General features: G+C 37.1%; 1 protein-coding gene across 1 annotated transcript; it reads left to right on the forward strand.

Annotated features, from left to right (window-relative positions):
* The first annotated feature begins 2,245 nt into the window (after nucleotides 1-2,245).
* Nucleotides 2,246-17,787, forward strand: CBP20 (CAP-binding protein 20). Its single transcript, XM_089168383.1, has 8 exons — nucleotides 2,246-2,359; nucleotides 9,640-9,863; nucleotides 11,405-11,543; nucleotides 11,631-11,664; nucleotides 13,801-13,911; nucleotides 16,765-16,812; nucleotides 16,996-17,099; nucleotides 17,382-17,787. The coding sequence occupies exons 1-8, from the start codon at nucleotides 2,342-2,344 to the stop codon at nucleotides 17,454-17,456; spliced, it is 753 nt and encodes a 250-aa protein (XP_089024509.1). The 5' UTR covers nucleotides 2,246-2,341; the 3' UTR covers nucleotides 17,457-17,787.
* The last annotated feature ends 4,325 nt before the right edge of the window (nucleotides 17,788-22,112 follow it).

Below are 22,112 nucleotides of genomic sequence, written 5' to 3' on the forward strand. Positions count from 1 at the left end.
GTGAAAAACATGAATAATAGGCTTGTCCAATGCCAAAATTGCAATATCAGTGGTAGGTAAATAATTAAAAAATAAAAAATTACAAATTAAAATTTCAGAGTATAAAGGTATAATTTAGCAAAATTTCCGTCAAAGAGAAAATGCGATGTCAATGATTTTAGAATTTTCACCATTCAAAGTTGTGAGAGTTTTATGTTGTTAGAAATTGGTAGACGGGTCTTAGGTTAAAGTTTACACCCTCAAGTCTCACCTTGTATGTTGTGGAGAGTAGTTTGTTTTCTCCCCTATAAGTAGTAGATTTGAATTCTTAATACTTAAAAAAAAAAAATTAAATTCTTTATATTACTCAAAGACAGTTTGAATCTTTCAGATGAAAAAAGAAGAATATTTTTATGATATGATAAAATAAAAAGTGTATTTATGCATACCTGGAGAACTAAGTTTCATGATTAGATTAATTTTTAGATGAAACTTTGACTTGTCAAACTTGTTTAAGGTGATTTTTTTTTTTAAATACTTAGCTAAAAAATTCTTGAGTTTATACTATAGATTAAGAGAATGAGATCTAGAGTTTTTATTTTAGAGGATAAATTATTTATTTTATTTAGTTCAATTACCAGGTAGTTTGATTATTCGTAATGTCTAAAAAAACAATTAAATGCATCGAGTTTATCATTATGAGAAAAAAAATACTGAGTCTTGTATGACTTAGACGACTAGTGATCTAGTCTTCACATTTTTACTCCGAATGTAATCTATGTGAATTTTGACCAAGCTTTTAAAATTTTGACACAACTCGACCAAACAAACTTAGTTTTCCAACTGTATATGGTGATGCGTCACAATTAAATTTCTGGATCCGACTGAGCCTTCTCTCATATCCAAGATGATGAGTCCTGCAAGAAATGTTAGATGCGGGCCAGCTGGTATGCCGGGTAGCAACCTTCGATGGCAAAGTTAGATGATGAATAAAGTGTATAAAAGCTACACAAAATTATACTCAGAATGTATTGGATGCTTACCGGAGAGGTATGTCCCCTATCTTATACCGTTAATGTTACCTTATATGCATTTGGTAAGTCTATCCGACGGGGCTGTCATTTCTCCTGAGATCACGCATTCCTGTCGTCAATCCCGTGCAATCAATGATGGAGTTGACTTTCTTAATAGAGAAAAGTTGTCATATTAGTCGAGCGTTCATCGTGCCTCGATCAATCCAGTTGGTTATAATCCCGAGTGAATGTGAAGCTCCAACCGGACATAACCTGATGGGTTAGAAAACTTGTGCCATTAGAGGACCGACCGGATGTGGAGCCCCAACCGGGTCTGACCTGGATTGGGTATGAAACTTCTGTATCATATGGTTACACATATCTCTCAATTACATAAACTATTATATGTGAGGGAATGCGTTTTTCTAAGAAAAAGAAAATTTCCTTTATTTTTCTTTCTAAATGATAAACTTATGGGTAGCCTTCCATTTGAAGCTACGAAATTGTACGTCATTAATATATTTACATAAAATCACGGGCATCAATGGAATTCCACCACAACCCTCTAAGAATGCTAAGCTTGCCTTTATTCCATTATGAGGAATTTGACTCTCTCGATCCCTCCATAGTCACAGATTTGATGTTGCCTCTTTCTAGTTTGATATTAAATTTTGGTAAGATGAAAATTCATTAATTAATAGATCTAGTATAAGTATTGGCATCTGAATTATACATGTTCAATGTTCACCAAAAATTTTAAAAAATTACACATGTTCAAAAGACACAACACTAGGAAAAAAAATATGAGAGGGTGTTTTGGATGGTCAACTAGTGTTGGACACAACATTAGGAAAAAAATCTGAACCCCAAGAGGTGGCATAGTTGGCAAAAGACCAACACTTCCACATAGGAGGCACAGTTCAAATCCTCTCGGGGCCTGGGGCGAAACCCCTTTCTATATTAATTATATAAAAGCTTCCTTGAGGATGTAATCCTAGTGTACGCAAACTGGCTTGGATGAACCTCAGACAAAAAAAAAAAAGAGTCAGCTGCAGCCAATTTATTATAACCCATTATTTATAATAGTTGTTCTACCAAAAAAATATTATTCATCATAGCAGAGGTTTACGAGGTTACTGGGAGACCAGGCCCAATAGAAAATGGGCCTAGAAGGGAGAGAGCAGGCCCAATAGCAGTGGACCAATAGGAAAAGAAGGGTTTAATGGGGGGGAAGGTTGTGGGAGAGAGTCGAGGACGTCAGAGAGTTGGAACCTGGAAGAGAGCTTCGACAGACGGGGTTGAGGAAAGAGGAGGAGGAGCCTGCGGAGGGAAGGTAGTTCGAAGCAGGCATGGCTTGTTTGTTCAAGGTACGAACAGATAATATTTTATTGTATGGTCTCGATTTGAATTTTTCCAAGTGAAGCTATGTTTGAAGTTTGAAGGGTTCGATCTAAAGTTGCAAAATACTTGATATAGTTTTGCACGCTTACCTAATGTCCACATTACTAGCAACTAAGAACTAACTGGGAGGTTGGGTACTTGCTGAGCCTTTTTTTTTTCTTTTTCTTTTCTACTTTGCATCAAGTTTTTTCTCTTGTCGTAAAGATGTACTGAGTTGAAGTAGGAAGCTGATTTTGTTCACTTATTGTATGGAATTAGAGATGTTCTCTTTGGGGATAATTAATATACTAAGATTCTAATGGATGTTCTTTTTTTTTTTAATTTTTTTTAATTTTACTTTTAAATGTTTTTGTATTTCTGATCATTAATCAAAATTTACCTGTAAGCTGTAAAGGAAGATGTGAGCAAGAATGATTTTTTTTTGGGGGGGGGGGTGGGGGTGGGGGTGGGAAGGGGTATTCCAAAGGCTAATAGGAAGGTTAGGTAAACCCCATTATTCATAACCTGAAACTAACCTTGCTTTACGCCAGTTATGACCAAAATAGATTTGTATTACTATGTAACTTTAGTTGTATATCCTTCTTGTGTTTAGCCTTGCTTTGACAAAACCCTGTTGGTATCATTACTCAACTGTCAGGTAAGTTGTGAAGATCATTTAGTGAATTAGTGTGCACAACAGCATGAAGCAGATCGCAGTGCGTGGAAGAAGAAAACTTTTTGGATGTGAATGTGGTTCAGTTTTTTGAGTCAATTTAGGTCGTGGTTTGATAATTTAGTCTCAATTTAAGCCCCAAGGGTTTTATGGGTCATGGACTAAGTAATTTCAGGTTCACCATTAGAATAACCCACTTGTATGAGTGCAAGTAGCCTGGCGATTGATTCCTACGCGAAAATAAGAATTATTTTCAATTTTATTTTGTTTGGATTTTTCGGATTAGGAAACTTGTATTTCTAAGGTTGGTTCCCTAAAAAAAGAAACCTCTGTCTCTACTATGTGGAGGTTCCTATTAGTTTCTACCATGGTGGGAGATCTCGCGAGATATCTCGTTTTTTCACCTTGGCGAGACGAGATGGAGGGCGAGAGCAGAGAGTTGGGATATCTCGCCATATCTCGCTATATCTCACCATATCTCGCCCTGGATCTCGTTGGAACTCTCAATTTTTACATTTTTTTTTGTGGATTTTGGTTGAATTTTCACTTGCAACTACTCTTAGCACATCTACAACAAGGAAGATCAATCGTTCTCTACTTGTCTTATGAATTATGATTTAATGACTTATATAGAACTTATAATGGTTGTATAATTATTTTATTCTTGAAAATTGAGATTGTGATACTTATATGGATGGAATTTTGATAACATTTAAGTTAGTTGATGTATTTGATATACTTGCTTTTCATTTATATGCCTTAAAGGTTCTATATTACATGTTATATAACATTACATTCCCTAATCCTACTACATTTCGGTTTCACACTGTGGGTAGACTTAGAAATCATACATAGGGTTGTTTCTAACAAATCCAAGGCCACCAACGTGTTCAAAAGGCCTTAAATAAGCTAAATAGCAAGTTTCAACCCAATTGGGACCCTAAAACCCACCGAGATGGGCCACCGAGTTGACGCCAAAAAATTGTATATCTCGACCGAGATGGTCGAGATCTCTCTTTTTCAAGGTGGCAAGATCTCTCTCGAGAGCGAGATCTTCTACTATGGTTTCTACTACTTGCAAAGTTAGTCTGTCATATAAGCAAGTTTAGGGATCCAAGCTATTTTGACAATTTTGATAATGAAGGAATACTGCTTTTTGCCTTTGTTTGCTGTGAGATACATTTGAGAGATCAGATTTATTTTATTATTATTATTTTTTCCCTTTTGATGGGAAACAAGCTTTAATACCAAATATTTACATAATTACATGACTACCTTCAGACCCTATTTGGATCCAAAGTAACTTACTTAAGAACTGGACCTGTTCTGGACTATCAACGAAGGATACATTATTGCCTATGAGAGGTTGTATCAACAGCAAGTAAGATGTCAATAGTATGGCGAGGTCATTTGAGGCATTGGTAATAGCTTCCCCGGGAGCTGCGAGTTAGATACCACCACCTTAATGGACAGCTGACAATGAAAAGCTTCTTGTACACCAAAATATAGTCCTAAGACCAGAAGCTCCTCCTGCTGGGAGAAACATGCCTGACCAAGATATAGGACCTTGCAGTGTCCTCTATATACAATGTGATCAGGTGTCTTTTGAGTTAGTGGTTTAGTAAGATATTGACCAAGGCCATAGATGAGAGGGCTTGATCATATCCCTCTCTTCTATTCAGCTCTTTTGTTTACTTCAGAAGATTCACCATGTTGTTCAATGATTTCTGCTCTAGTTAGTTGCTGTACAGGGACAATTGGGTACTACTAGTCATGACAGGATTGAATTGAATTCAGACCAGTAAAGAAGACTAATCTAACCTTGTGATAAGTTTCAAAAGGAGTCCAAGATAACAGGACATCAACATCCAAATGTGATTAGATTCAAGATAAACTTCTCATTTGAATAAGAGATGTGAGTGTATGCACTGGTGAATGAGTCACAGCCCTTGTGGTGGACAAGTAACACCTCAGGTGCTGAATCCTTGGTTTGAGAATTGTGGTGAAGCATTTCCTTCAGGCGGTAGATGGTCAAAGCCCACTGTTATCTCCTTCTATCTTTTCATCTTCTTTCTTTAACTGTTATGCAGAAATTTCAGCAAGTATATGCATGTAAATGTGGCCTAGGGTGATTTCTAATCTCCAATATATGTTTTTAACTATAATTTCTATGATTCTTCAGCTAATATTCTGCATGACTCCTTCATGTTTCTTCTCGAGACGACATTCTTCAATTCTGGCCATCAGATGGGCGTCAATTTTAGAAATGCTATTCCCCTTCTTTTGTGTCTTCGATTTTCAGCCAATTGATTATAATTTGTATAATTTTCCTTAACTTGCAATTGGCTGATTCATATACTTCTTATTTTCTATTAGACAAGTTTATGTCTGTCCAACCATTAATTCTCTTGATACATCAACCACAAATCCCATAGATAGTATATTAGTTTCATCTTGATTGAGTTCCTGAGTTGCAAATTCTGTTAATGTTAATTTTCTGCCGTGTTAGGTTCATTGCGATTCTGGTTTCTTTAGGTTTCTTAGTGTCTGTTTGTTCCCCCCCCCCTCCAAAAAAAGAAAGAAAGATTGGCTTACCTTCTTTTTTTTTTTTAAACAAGATACATTTCATCCTGTTCGATGTTTGCTGCTACCCTCAGATATTCTACAGTCACTTGAATGCTACTCCTTACTAGGGGATTGGGCTGTAGTTGAACCAGACCTGTCACTCGTCTATTTGATCCTCGTGGTTACGAAATTTTGACATTTTCCTACTGCAACTATCTCTGGTAAGTTGTAACTCTGATGTTGCCTCGAGTGATTGAGAGCAACTCTTCCAGTATCTTATCAAAACCAACGTTAGCTTGAGGTTCAAATTAGGGTTTCACAGTTTTAGGATTAGGGTTTGGGAATCTAGGGCAGAAAGGAATTAGGGTTTAGGATAGGGTTTGGGAATTTAGGGCAGCAAAGGAATTAATGTTTGGAATAGGGTTTGGGAATTTTGGGCAGGAAAAAAGGAACTAGGGCTTACACTAGGGTTTGGCTGGTCTGATGAGGGCTGGAATTGGGATGGAAGGTCACTAGGGTTGGGGGGATGAGGTTCCTATAGTTTGGGACAGATTTAATGGTTAGATTGGCGTAGATTTGACCTTGAATTTTGGATCTCTTGAAAAGTTCAAAAATTTAAGAAAATAAAAAGAAAGACAGGGAGTTGAATTAAGTGCTAAATTGTTATTTATCTGTAACACAAGCTTGATAATGGTGTGATGGAGATGGAAAGAAGTGGAGGCAGGCTACAAGCACTGCGGGAGGAGAAACATTCAACTATAAACCCTAGGTTGCTGACTCGATAACATGGAGGTTCCTTACCATTGGCGAGAAGCTCTACTAACACGTTGCTTGTAGGCAGTGACACTCTCTTTATTCTGAATTCTATCATCTGTTACATGCCTAGGGCTTTATTTATAGCCTTACATAAGAAGTCCTAGTGAAATTAGGACGTAGAAACTAACACCGGTAGTTGCACTCAACATACTAATCCAAATTCAAATGGGACTCTTATAACTAAACCTAAAAAAGATTCGTTGTCATATCCTAGACTGACTCAAGTATTACTTAAACACGAATAAAACATGAAAAGGATCAAGTATTACTTAAACAAGAATAAAACATTGAAAAAGATTATTCTGTCCTACTAACTTAAGTTGGGCAGATTTTACATAATTAGACCAATTAAACTAAAATAAAAACCTATTTTCGTACTTGGCCTAAACACTCTATGGGCCCACAGAATAGGCCTGTGACCACTCAAACGTAAGAAACAAAGGCCCAAACCTTGTATCTATCAATCCTAGGTTGATTTCAAAGGAAAATAGGCCAATTCGATGCCGAACCTGCATCAAACTCCTAATCTGTTTGGCAGATTGCTAATTTGAGCAGGAGTTTTCTTTAACCATTTGGATTCTTTCTATAAGCCAGAATTTGACATTCATCCACTGGTCAAATCATTGAAACTCAGTGAGTTTCTAATTTTAGGTACTAGTTTTAAATTTCATGTTTTACTCATTTCTCTCAATTGAGTCATCAGTTAATTATGTACATGGAGAGTAGCTTCGCTGCCTTGTCTTTATTACTGATCCAATTTTGTCCTGTTCGGGAATGCTTTTTGGAAGATTTGTAGGGCCCAAGATTAGTGATAAGAAGATTTTATTCTTGGGACATTTTGAAGCTTAATTTGGTATCTACGTTAGTAGTTATTAGTTTCTATCTTGGTTATTCTTGCTTATGGCTGAATAGAGTCTAGTAGTTTCTAAAAGTTATTTTTTATTTCTCCTAGTTTCTAATTTCAGAATTCAAAAGCTTCTAGTTTTTTTTGTTGTTGTTGAGAATCTTAGCTAAATAATTCAGCAAAGTCTAGCTTCTGTTTTAGTAATTAATAGTTTCTATTTTCACTGTTACTTGGAGAGCAAACTTTAAAAATCCATATATTTGTGAAGGCTCTGTTGAGCTTAAGCCAGATAATATGAAGTTAAGGGAAGAAGCTTCTCTTTCCTGCTGCTTTAAGTATGCTACTCTCTTGTCTAATTTGAGTGATAAGGACTGGGAACCTTGCTGTGAAGGATAAACTCCAAAGGCTGGAGGAGCCTTTTGGAGACGGCTAAATCAGTCTATCCTAACTTCCTGTTTTCTTGTTTCCCCTTATATTTATTCTCTTGTCTGAGTTTTATCTGAGTTGAAGACTTGAACTTTTGGTGCCATTGCTTGGGGAGCATTAAATCAACTGCTGTTCTGTGACTTGGTTGCTGCAACAACAGGACCATCTTTCTTCTCTTTATGCCATTAAGAATACTAGATTGATCTAGCCTCACTAGAGGCTAGTCTAAGGGCCAATTCGACCAAGATTCTTGGTTAGAGTTCAAAATAGACTTCAGGCCAAAATGGGAAAAGTTAGTTTAGGTTCAATTAGGTTAGGGCTGTGGCAGATCTCTAACAAAGTAACAATTCATTAACTTCTGTAACTAGTGTAAGTAGTTTGACTGGAATAACCTAGGGGTCTCAGAAGGGAGGTTTGGGTTAGATTTAAAAGAAAATAAGTTCAGAGGCTACTTGGTGAATTTCTTGAATGTAGTTGAAATAGAGATATCTCTGAGAGACCATTTGTTTTATGGAAAACGGGGTCAGATAATTGAGTCTGTGGGACCCACATGAAGTATATGAAGAGAAGGCTGGGAAACTAGGGGAAAAAATAACTTGCCTTCTCCTTTTCCACGAAGTCCCACCAGTTTGGATGGGACTTTTTTTAACATATGGGGTTAGAAAAAGTCATTTCGAGCCATTTCTATCCATTGCAGTTATTTCTGCTACTCCACTTAACCAAACAAACTTGCCTTTTGGCATTTTGGGGGAAATAATACACTTCTTCTACCCCCCCTCTTTGTCCGTCCTGATTTGTTTCATCAAACAAACGGTCTCTAAGTTATGGGTTTGGGAGGCTTCTAGAGTTCAGAATCCGAAGAAACTTGGCTTGAACTTAGGTTTTGCTGCTCGGGATATGCTCACTAAATTTGAGCTCATTTTGATTGTTAAATCTCAAGTATGGAGTTTTCTGATTTTAGATTCTCAAACTGAGAGTTTTTTATATATAGGGTTTGGCTGGTCAGAAAAGACTCGGGTTTGGATTGAAGGTAGGGGGATTGTGGGGGACATTGTGGCTATATTTGGTTGGATCTTGATTTAGAGTTTGAGAGTTAGGTGGTTCATGGCTTTGTAGGGAAAGAAGGATAGAATGGGGGTAGGGGTGTCAACATTAAGGTTAAAAGGAGAGGGGGACGGGAATAGGCTCCAAGATTACCTTGATGGTTGGGCAGCAAGCCTGGGGGTTGCCCTGTGTCTTGGGTTTTCACTTGGTGTATGTCTGGGGACCTACATCAAGAGTTCTCAACACCTCCACTCCATCTGCCAAATGCATCATCAACATACAAACACCATCACGCTGATATTCTATCATCAGAGTTCAGTCACAGTTTCCACCCAGCTTTAGCACCATCAGGCGTTCATTCGATTCAACTTTGAAGCTTTGCTGTTATGATATTTTGGCCTGCAACACCTGAGTTACTATTTTGGTTTCTGATGGTAGATCTTGCAACCCATCATTGGATTTGAATCAAATTTTCTGTAGTAGTTCTTCTGCTAGTTGACTACAGACTGATGCCGCCTGATTGTATATCTGCCGTCTGGTTTGGCCATGCACCCTAAACTTCTAAACTTGTCATCATGTTTCTAATTTGCAATGTGGGTCCATTTGGGGCTAAATTGATCTTAATTTTAGCTCTACATTATGTAGAAATAGGATTGGACTGTTCAACTTTTTGGACTGGACAGTATGATCTGGAGAGTGTTTTCATATAATTCCTGAAGTGTTTGCCACATAATAAACTGGACTGAACTGGATGCCTGAAAACCAAACTATTGATCCCCAGGCCTAAACTGGCTCCAGTCTGTTTCCACTGGAATTGCTTCTTTCCCAACTTACAGCTTTGTCTAGTCTTTTTGTTTGTTATTACTATGTATCAGTAACTGACGTGGTTTCAATTTTAGGATCCCAACAAGCTTTCAGCATATCGGGATAGAAGATTTCAAGGCTCTCAGGAAGAATTTGAACATGCACTTCTAACCTCGACAACTGCTTATGTTGGGAATATGTCGTTCTACACTACAGAAGAACAAATTTATGAACTATTCATGCGAGCTGGGGAGATTAAAAAAATTATCATGGGGTTGGATAAGAACACCAAAACCCCTTGTGGTTTTTGCTTTGTTTTGTAAGGCTCTGTCTTTTAATTTAATACTTAAATTCTCTTTAAATAATGATTCTTACATGGATTCTACTCCATTGTACCATTGGGAGCTCTTCATAGTTATCAGGACATTTCCAATTGTTGCCTAGGCGATGCCAAGATTATGCAAAGGCTTTCATAAACATTTGGAGGATTGGGCAGGTCTTCATCTTATTGAAAGGCACTTTGCTCCGTTTATATTGGTGTTGAATGATTAATTTCATTTTCATTCAGTTAAGATTTTATTAACAAATAAGCAAATGCACTTCTATTTGAATCTAATAAAAATTGTTAAAAAAATCAAATTTCAAAATAAAAACAGGTCAACTCCCAGTTCAAGAAGAAAAATTGGATTTTCACTTGTAGGTGAAATATCAACTTTCTAATTAATAGTAAAAATTTGATGAAACATTGCTAAGATCCAGTTATGTTGTAAAACATTCATTTGTTTTGTTATATTTTCATTCATAATGATACTAATGCATTCAGGTACACAAAATAAGTTTCACTAGAACACAACTCCTTCAACATAAGTAAGATATATTTGGTTTTGTTGGAAAGCTGGATATAGTTCTCTATCTGATGCCAAACAAAAAAAGTCTCATGGAAAAATTAAATTATCTGACTAGTCATATATCTTTGAAATGAGCACATTCATACTAATATGCTCTATTGCTATATGAAAATTTGCATTGTATGGTTCTCTTAAACTTGCTTAGCATATAAGTAGAATTATATAATTTTGAACATGCTATTTGTGGCAATTAAAATGGTTATGTTAAAAATGAATACTAGAATGCTTTGTTCGCCATGGAGATGCTTTATGTTTTCTCTAACACCAATGCGCATAGGAAGACCTGTAATTCTTGGATTGTCTTTCATTGATAATTGTAGAGCTTTCACTTTTTTATTTATTAAAAGTGCATGATTACTGTAGAAAGAACTTCATTGGTATATGAGAATCTGTTGCAAATTAATGATATCTTGTAGTTCGTTGGTAATGGTTTATGTTTATTAATCTAGTTTGTTAATTTTATTTTATGTTTTATCTCATAAATACTCTGTTGAGTGCTTGATCAACTTGTCAAGTGATTGATGATCTGAGTACACTTCTGCCTCTATGATCTTTCATTTTCTAGAAAAATTTCAATTGCCCACTGCCCTCTTTGCTTACGTTGCTCACTTTAAGACACTAGAGCTGGCTTGTTTGACGTAGGTGCTTGTGCATATTATATGTTCACCAAATTTCGAAGTTCTATTTTATTTTTGGTTTGTAACTGTAGAATAAATGCATTTTGTGCTTTTAACTCTTGAATCGTGCATTACTATTGTAGATGTTGCTTTCTCTTTCTTTTCTTATCAACAATCTTCAGTTGGTGAGACTTAGTTTTTGACATCTTTAAAAATTTCCATTTGGTTGAGCAATGATTGATTGTGATTTCATTTCCACAAATTTCACTGGAGCAATCCATAAATCCTGAAAAGTGACATCTTTTTTTATTCTTTTATAACCGTATGCTGATCAGATATTACTCTAGAGAAGATACTGAGGATGCTGTAAAATACATAAGTGGGACAATTCTCGATGATCGCCTGATTCGTGTGGATTTCGATTGGGGTTTCCAAGAAGGAAGGCAATGGGGTCGTGGTCGAAGTGGTGGACAGGTTTGTTGCTATCCAACTTTTCTGTCATTTACCCTGCCATTTACTGCAATCTATTTATTTTTGTCTGGACTTTCTGTTTTGGCACAGGTGCGGGATGAGTATCGTACTGACTATGATCCTGATATCCTTTTGAAATTCAAAACTTATTATTTCAAACTGCATTTGATAAAAAATCCCAAGTATTTACCTGGTGTGAAATTTCTGGTTAGCTGCAAGTTTATCAATAGGGAATTGTGAAATGGAAAAAAATTGGACCTTATTTGTCTTCTGGTCTTGCTTTTAGCTATGGGTGGTAAACTTGTATTTGCATTGTGCACTACTGCTTTCTATAATCCTTGGTACTTTCTACGGTTTCTTCGTCTAAGGATTTTTTTTCTTTCTGACTCAACTTTAAATTTTGGAGATCTTCACTAAATTGCAGTCTTGAATCTTGATATCATAGTTGTCAAGGCATCTCCTATGCATCCAGGTGTCTCTGTCTGAATGGTGCCTTGTTCACCTAGGTGGCTTGCTGGTGGCACCTTAATTCAAACCCCTTCACCCTCCCACCCAAAAAAAAAAAAAAAAAAAAAAAAGGAAAAAAAAAAGAAAAAAGATATGCCTTGGTTTGTGGAAGAATCATGGTCATACTTAAAAGATATTTGCCAAATTGCAGTGTTGATATCATCAAGGCATCACCTATGTATTCGGGCGTCCTTCCGCCTGAAGTGGTTGCCTACTTGCTGGTGTCACCTTAATTCCTCCTTCACCAGTGCCCCCTACCCCCCCCCCCCAAGAAAAAAAAAGGGGGGGAGGTGCCTTGGTTTGCAGAAGAATCACATTCAAATTCTAAAGATCTTTGCTGAACTGCAGTATTGGTATCATGTCAAGGCATTGCATAAGCAGCTAAACATCTTTGTTGGGACTGGACCATTGAATTGCCTAGGCGGCTTACTGGTGTCATCTTAGCCCCCCTTCTCGCCCTTTCCTCTTCTTCAACTGCCTTTGTTTGCCTATATGCCTTGACAATTGTGCTTGCTATTCCTTTTGTTTCTGCTCAAGTATTGGATAACCATTGTATCAATGCTCACATTGTTTCATCCTCCGGCAGAGCTCAAGAAATGCAAACACCCTTAACCTTCTGCAGCTCACCAACTTTGTGAGATGTTGTAGTTGGACTCGTCCATTTTGAAAATGGTTTGGTAATTGATTTGTTTTTCTATATTTTTTTTTGGTTCTGCATTAAAAAGGGATAGAAAGTAGGGAAACAGGAGTTTCTTTGGCTCAGTTTCTTCCCTTTTGTCACTTGATGTGGCAAAAGGTGGATTGAACATGTAGTGTTATCCCTGCAACATGTCTCCTCTCTCTCCCCTTCACAAACAGCCCCCACGGGGACCATTTCACCCTCTTCCTCACTCTTTGGGGGATGTTGGACAGCTAAATTGGTCTTTAGGGATGTTCTTTTCAAGTATGGTTGGCAGCATGTCTAGTTGGCTAGACTTGATTGGGTTGGAGTGATCATAAAATATCTAATTATATTTTGTCAAGATTATGTATCTTATGAAATTGCAGATGGCCCATTAAGATGAGCTTTTGCTTATAGGCCAGCAGTAGCCACAAGAAGGGTTTATCTCTCCAAGCGGACTACTGAATAAATAGGCCTTCTCTGCATCTCCACATCAATTATTTGACCTCCATATTGAATTATTGCCCTTCAATAGTTGGTTTTTTTTTTGTTGTTAGACAATAGTTGAATTCTCACCCCTTAAGCCACACATTCTTTAGTTGATATTGAAATACCTCCAAAACTTATATCACTGCCCAGCGGCACATGTTGGGGTACAAAATTACTAACTGCTGAGGCAAACAGCATGTGATCAGAATTTTAACACATTGAGTTGCCAAGGAGCAGATGTTTTAGGTTTTTTGCAATCAAGGTTAGGCTCATGGGCCTTGATGGGAAGTTGGGAACAGCATTAATACTATATGATGTTTGTTTATAGGCAAATGATGAGTCTGGTTGGTTTGGAAATTGAAGTCTTCTTGACAAGGATTACTTTCTCCATTCCCTCCTGTCCTGCCTATTTTATTTTATTTTTATTTTTTATTTTTTTATATGCATTGGCTAGTTTTCTTCTACTGTATTTTCTTCTGGCTTGCTTGATGACGTGCTTCCATGGTGCAGTTAGTCATGGTGTTCTGGGTAAGGCTAAATTTGATATTCAGCAAATAGCTATTTGATAACTCTTGGTCCTTCTGCTTCCTTGACATATTATACGTAGAGGTGGTTATGGCAAATTGGTTCAGAAGGAGCTTGAAGCGCAGAGGCAGCTAGTAGATTATGGCACAGGCTCTCTTGGATCTTTTCCGCCAGTTATGGCACCTCAGTGTAAGAATTTCTAGCCTTGCTCTTTTACCCTTTGGTATGACACACTTCTTTATCTGGGTGAAATCTATCATTTCACATCTATGTGTCTTGAGAACAACATAATGGTAATACACTTTCAAATTATAGTGAAACCCTTTCCTTACCCTTGACTGGACAAGAAACTTTTGGAATAAGATAGGGGAATCAAAAGAAACTTACAACTTCTTAATTCACCATGTTGGTTAAAATAAGATGCTCTGTTCTTTTAAATGATGCAAATACATTGATGGTAGTTGTACCTTTCACTTACTGCTCTTGATGGAGTCGGAATGTCTTGTTGTTGCTTTGTGGAGTACACATAAAATTCAATCTTCCTTCGCCTCCCCCCCCTCCAAAAAAAAAAAAAAGAAGAAGAAAAAAATTTGGTGTTTTTTCAATCCAATGCGTTGATTTTGGTCTACAATTCACATCATGCTAGGCAGGTACACATGAAAATCTGGGAGCAATTCAAGGAAAGGTTCACATGATTTTCTGGTTGCCCATATCAAATGACAAATGTTATTCACGCAGTTTGACCATAGTTCTTAAGTTGATTCATTGGTGGTAAGGTTTGCCTTGATGGCCAGGGCAACCAAATGCCTAAATTGGAGGTGCCATACTCTGAAAATGGTTTCGGCTTATGTTTCCCTTTGTGTACTAATTACTAAGCACTGTTTGATGTAGGCTTGGTTTGAATCGTCTGAGGGCAATTCTTCAGAAGATCTTAACCAGGACCAGCAAGGGTAGGATTTTCAGATCTCAAAGGAGAGTGGGGATGGAGGTGTCCTGAGCTAGGGTCTGCAGCCTTCAGAAGGGGATGGGGCTTCAGGGTTGCAGTTTGGGGCAAAGGTTCCAATCCCACTTTGGGACTGATGGTGGGATGTCAAGGCCTAAATTTTAGGGGGTTGCCCTAGGATATGACTCACCAAGGTATTGGATACTACAGACCAGCAGTGTCTTATGAAGGGGAAGATGTAGCAATGAAACTTCCGCAAGCTATTATTTATATTAACTAATCGGTCTCCTCAGAACTCCCACTAGTGATATTTATAAGCTGTAAACTTGTAACCAGCTTGCAAAGTCAAGTTCAAAAGAAATAACTTGAAGTCATAACTTTACCAGAAACAACTCCCTAACAGAACTATACTAGACTCAAAATAGATCCCTAATTTCTATGAACAAGTAAAATCAAAACCAAATTCCTCCACGTGCGGTGGCTTCAACTAACCCTTTACAACTTAATTAAATAGGAAAAGACTCTTGACCCCCCTTGCCTTAAATTGGACAAGCACAAGTAAACGAACCAATTGAACCAACATGAATCCTGGTTTAATTGAAATAAAATAATAGACTCAAAATAGATTGAGTAGATGCTAATGATGCTATTGTCTTTTTGGCATCACTGGAGGAGGCCCATAATCAATATATCTCTAACCTACGTATTTCAGGGAAAATAAGCCTAAAGTGGAGTTTGATCTGCAACATAGTTGTCTTGGAATCTCTGTGGACCAGGGCCTTGTAAGTTGTAAGAGTTGCTCCTTCAAGCGTTAGGGAGAACTCGTGTTATCTTATGGACATGCAAGTTTCCCACAAATTCTATATCCTAACCAGCCACAAGGAAAAACTCATTGAGAGCTATTTCTGTCCAATAATTTAACTGAATTGAGATCATTCACTGGTTGCAGTATTAGACTAGCACCATGGAATTAAGTCTCGGTCAAAACTGACAGCAATATTCAAGTTCTAGCTGACCTGTATGGTTGATGACAACATGATGTTTAACTTCATGATGCTGCTGATATCTCCTACTATACTATTCAGAACATAGCAAAGGCATTGGATCATGGAAGCAGAGGCCGAATACCAAACTTTAGTGGATAAGAAGTTATCGGCTGAGAGTATTGCAGCTAAAGCTAGATGGATGGCTTCCAACTGGGGTTCAGTGGGCCCTCAGTTTGAGGGGGTAATGATTTTGTTACTGGTGAAAAGGGGGTGATTTTTTAAATGGATAGTGCTAGATGGACTGGATCTTGTTGAGAGAGAAGATAAGTTGGCATTGCAGATGATGCCATAAAGTGGGCAACAAATATGAAGAGAAATTGCGAATCTAATTAACACATGGATGTAATGTCAAATGATGTCATCTAGTATGTTAACAAAGGTATCGTGTCATGCAAGGATTTAAAACTTGATTGCATTGAGCTCTGGCATGTGGCGTTGTCTTTTGAAGGCAATGGATATGAAGCTTTTCACATAATATTGACTTCTTTATTTAGGGGTCTCATGTCAACCGAGATGCCAACATGAGATTGTCCTTGTGATATGCTAATAGAAATAAATCTATTTTCTTATCCAAAGATCGTTTCCACCTTTTCCATACTTCGGCTCAGTATTCCAATGAGTGACATGCTGGCTACTTATATCAAGAGCTGTCTAAATATTCATGACTTCAAGACTAGTAGGTCAGCATTCAACTTGTTCCATCATACTGCATACTAAGGTTGTAAGGAACCAGTAGGTTTGCCAGGCTTGATCTATGTGGATTCATGTTCTTTCATATGATTGCTTTGTACCTGAAACTTGTTTACCATTTTTTCTTCAATTTGGCTTAATGTGTTGTAGAGGCTCAGAATCTCATCATCTTATGAGTCCTATCTGGTGTATTTTCTTAAAATCAATATTGAATTGATTATTTATTAATATTTATTTTAATGATAATGAGATAGATTGTCCTATGCCCATCTGAAAAGTAAGCACTACGAAGAAATTGACTGAATGTTTTCTGAGAAATGTCAAAGTTTTCTTTCATTGATTACTAACGTCTGGTTCCTGCAGATGGCAGACCTGGTGGAGGCTATGGGCACGGGGGTTCTCACAGGCGAGGTATTTGTGCTTAATAAGCTTCCTTGGTTGCTGCTAGTGATCTTGTAGCGTGCTAAATTTGCTGTAATATCTGATTCTTCATTTTGGTGTTATTTTATTGCTGAATTTCCCCATAATCATGCATGTCCTTTTGGTGGGAGATTTTATCTATATGATTGACAAAAAAGAGCCATAAATGAACAGATTACCATCGCAAGCGCCCCAGGGAAGATGATCGCCGTGCACCAGAGAACTCAAAGAGAACATCTGACTATGAGTCCCGAAGAACTGATGATGAGTCTAGACCGGTAATGACAATGGTTATAGTGTTTGTACGAGCTATTTCATCTTTCAAAGGCTGTAAGTTTTTATTTAATGAGTAGATACGTTCAGGCGGACTCACTCCCCCTGCAAGGTGGAGCAGGCAATGAAGAGTTATAAATGGTTACATTTTGAATTCTCTATTTCCTGCCTGCCTTCTAATGGGGGATCAGACCTGATAAAGTGCTAGACAAGTTAGGGATGCCTGTTATATAGAAAGCCATAATCTTCCTTTCATTCTTGCTGTCCAACTTTATTTTATGCCACAGGAGAAGAATCCCCGTTTTCGTGAAAGTGGTGATTCTGATGAAGAAGAAGAAGATGATCGAAAGAGACGACATTAGCCAGTGGTTGCTTGAATCAGCCACCTTGTGAAAGGATTTAAATTTACCAGCAAGAATATTTCTATGCTATCCATGTCTTGTAGCTCACCCGGAAGTTTTGGCAGATGCCGGAAGCAAGAATTTTCCTGCTGTATGGCCTTTGAAGCATGAGGTTCTTCTGCGTTGTCCTGGCTGTCAAAACTTTGCAATTTATTGCTTGCCGGTTACTTCTGAAGTAGCTGAATACCAGTGTTGATAGGGAAGATGCGAACATGAAGGAATTGGCTTATCATAATTTAGGCCTTAATGTTTGTATGATACCAATCTAATTGAATTTCTCTTGACTGACCTAGTTCCTAATTTTACCTAAGTTAATCATGATACTCTAGCATCTGCTGTGTTTTCTTCAATCCAGTTGCACCTTCCAAGTAATTGAGCCATATCGGTGGGTTGCAACTCAGGTTGGACAAGAGCTTTAGGATCCAGGTTTGGCAATCGATTTAAAGAGCTTAGGCTGAATGATGGAGTTACCTTGTAGGGTCAATACAATCTTACACTCATGAAATCATCCAACAAGAATATGAGCAAGAGTGCATTCAAACTTCGGCCAAGCTAGAGCGTATTGATGGTTGTCTCATGCAAGTTTTTAAGTATTGATATCATCATATCGTATTTGTTAGGTTATTTCAAGAGACGTATTGTGCTTACCGAGTATTCTATTGTAACGTATTTTAGCGTAACTCAATAGATAGGTGTATCGAGATGTATTGTTTTGGATTTTGCCCAAAAATTGCAACCCAACTACATTAGGAGATTTTAGACCAATTGGATTTTGCAATGTCTGCTACAAAATCATTTCTAAGATTTTTGTAAACCGATTGAAACTTCTCATGCAAAAATTGATCTCCTTCAATCAAAATGGGTCATACAAGATAGACATATATAGGATAACATTCTCATTGGTCATGAGATGATGTCTGTCATTAAGTAGAGAAAGAAAGTAAAAACAGGCTTAGTGGCAATTAAGCTTTACATGAGCAAAGTTTATGATAGACTTGAATGATCTTTTCTTGAAGCTAATCTACTCAATTATGGATTCCCTAAGAAATGGATTGACTTGGGTTGTATTTTGTGTGACTACGCCTTACTTCTCCGTCCTTCTTAACAGGAACCCACTTCAGTCCTTGAAACCTTCTAGAGGGCTAAGGCAAGGAGACCCTTTGTCTTCCTAGCTTTTTGCGCTATGTGCAGAGGTTTTATCTTCACACTTGGCAGAAGCAAACGAGAGCAAAAGATTGAAAGGTATTAGAGTATGCAAAGGAGGAGAGAAACTCACACACTTAGCTTTTGCTGATGACCTCATCTTATTTGGACAAGCAACTCATAAGGAAGTCGAAGTATTCAAAAAACCATCATAGAAGAATGTTGTTTAAATTTTGAGTAGCTACTAAATATTAACAAAACCAGAGCTCATTATAGCCCTTGCACCACTAATGCTTTAAAAAAGTCTTTATCTACTAATTTCCATATCTCTCCTTCTTCACAAATTGACATTTATTTGGGATTACCTTTGATTAGTGGTAAACTCAAGAGAAGCATTGTGAGTCTTTGGTGCATAGAGTAAACAAGAGACTACAAGGATGAGAAGCAGATTGTCTTAGTGCAGCTGGTAGAACAGTTCTCATTCAACCTACAAACTTAGTTGTGCCAAACCACTTCATGTCATGCCTCAAATTACCGAAGGCAACCATAAAGGAGTTGGACAAAGCCAACACGGGGAAAGTGAGCTAGTGCATACCATCAATTGGGACATGATATGCAAAACTAAGCATGCACGAGGTCTTGACATCAAGAAGTTGGAAACAATGAACATGACATTTTTGTCTCCATCAATTCTCTATGGGGAGGAATCATGAAACATAAATATTTCAAAGAAGTTAGCTTTCTTCATGCAACAACAAAATCCAATGCATCTTGGGGTTGGAAATCTCTAATTCAAGCAAGAGATTTCATGAAAGGAGGATTAAGATACTTAATAGGTAATGGGGAATCAATCAATCCTTGGAAAGACCTATGGATTCCTGGAATTGATCCCAATCAAACTTCAATTCCTGCTATTAGAAGCCCCAAAAACATTAGCTTTCTTTATCGATGAACAAAACAGAACTTGGGATAGAGATAAAGTTCGGGAGTGGTGCCTAAAAACTTGGCACAAGAGATTTTGACATTACATATATCCATTCGAAAGACCAAGGATACCATTATATGGACCGCAACATCAAATGGCAAGTTCATCGTTGCTTCAGCTTATCAAAGGTAGCAAACTCACTCAAGTTAGATCCCAGCTAAGATATGGCTCAAACTTTGGCATCTTTAGTTAGCTCCAAAAATAATGCTTTTCACTTGGAAGCTATTGCACAAAGACTTTCAACCCCATTTTTGTTGAAAGAAATTGGATGTAATATTCCTACACATTGCCAAATATGCAAAGCAGAGATGAATGACATGAATCATATCTTTCTTCAATGTATAATCAGTAAACAGGTATGGCTCTTGCTCAAATCAAACTTCTAGAATAACAAAAAAGGAATACAACAACAGGTACTCAATCATTTACAGCTCCCAATTTCAAACCCAGATTTGACAACAAACTTCTTGGTGCATATAAATTGCTTATGGTTGATTTGGTTGAATTACAACAATGTAATTCATGCAAGAAAGTCTGTCACTCCTTAGGTCATAGTTCAACAAGCATTTCATGTCACTCAAGACTACTAAACAAAGAAAAACAAAGAAGATAAACATGAGAAAAAGAGAGAAATCAAATGGACAACCCCTCCAGAAGGCTGGCTAAAAACCAACATTTATGGTTCATCCCAGAGAAGTCAAAATAACTCCATGCAAGCAGGTTATGAAGGTATTATCAGAGACAACATGGGAAAAATGATTTTTCTTCTTTTTCTTCTTCTTTTTTTTTTATTTTATTTTATCAAGGATGTGGCAACAAAACAACAATTGAAGTAGAAGCTTATGTACTTAGAAAAGCTTTATATTGGGCAAGAGATCTTGGTTTATCAAACCTGATTGTAGAAGGAGATAATCTTGAGGTGATCAAGCTAATTCAACCAAAAAAAAAAAAAAAAAAAAAAAAACGAACTTGCCTAGAAGATTAGATAGGTTATTTTTTATAACAAAGACCTTGCAACCTCCTTTGATTCAATTGAATTATAACCAACTCTTAGAGAAAGAAATTATGCAGTAGATTGCTTGGCTTCTAAAGGCATAGACACTCAACAATATTTTTTGAGTGATTCTAATCCTCCTTCCTTCCTACTGTGGCCTTTACTGTTTGATAACTTAAATTGTACTGTTAAAAGAGGTTTTTCTTTCAAATAAATCACTTCTTTACCAAAAAGAAAAAGAGATGTATTGTATCGATTGTATCTAGTATGGATACGTATTAGTCAATGTCATGTTGTATCATGGGATATTTTAAATCTGGATATGGATAAGGTATTGTTGAAGTATTTTGAACCTCTTTCCAAAAAGTAGAGGCTTCCCATGTTTGAAGGGAAGCCCTGTGCTTGAAATTATGGGTCTAACATCATACCTTGGTGGGCTTTTACACAAATACAGGTGGGTTTTGGCTTACTATCGCATTCCTAACAATCTGGTATGTATTGGGCTACCTATTCAATTTTGGTCTACAAATTGAAAAACAGTCCCTTCTTGCCCTATTCTTATGTGGCACCAAAACATAAGAAAATGATTAATTGATGATTGGTCTTTTGTTTGAAAAAACCATTTCAAGCAAAAAGGGGCTGAGAAATCAAAGTTGCTTGCTTGTACAAAGACTATATATATATTTTTTTGATAAAAAGAAAATATTCATTAAGACTAAAAACACTTACAACCATAGATATTCAAAACAATACCTTCTTCCCTTGTGGTGGACAAGGATACAACTGCATCTTCAAAAAAAGATTGGAGCATTGGGGATGGGAAAATATCAAATATTACAGATTGGGTTGCCTTAGCAACCTTCATTAACATAGTTATGTGATTTAAAGGCCATATCCCAAAATTTGGTTTTGGTAGGAGATTTGGTAGCTCTTGTAGATTGCTCCATATCTCTCCTATTTCAAAACTTTGAGCTGTTGCTTTTTCTATTCCAGCTTGGATCCCAAAAAGTATTGCCTCTAAGATGTCTGTCATCTGCATACTTCCAAAATCAATGGATTGTACATGTCCATTTCTATATATCCCGACATTCCATGCTATAGTCCCTAGTTGCTGTTTAGATACCCTTGCACACATTAAAACATTTTTATTAGTTCTTGGTATACTAGAGCACCAATTTTTGTCTAGTACTATGCCATCATTGAGTTGTGAGAGTGGATTGTGGTTACTAACTTCCTCCTCTTGTAACTTTAGAGCTACAATCCAATGGTTCAGTCTTATAAGGACCTTCAAGGGATTAGGTGTTTTTTTGTTGGAATGCCTTCAAATTCCTTATGCCATATGTAATAGCATGAGATAATAAAGATAGAAAGAAACCATTTAGACTTTGGTTTATCCAAGAGCGACCTAAGATTGTGACACCAGTTCAGGAGTGAAGAATCACTCCAGTTTTTAGTACGTAATCCCAATGGTCCAGCTGCATGAATTCTTTTTGCC

Source organism: Hakea prostrata, chromosome 9 (genome assembly GCF_041222555.1).
Source record: "Hakea prostrata isolate BN-2017 chromosome 9, UWA_Hpros_2, whole genome shotgun sequence".
NCBI classification, from domain to species: Eukaryota; Viridiplantae; Streptophyta; class Magnoliopsida; order Proteales; family Proteaceae; genus Hakea; species Hakea prostrata.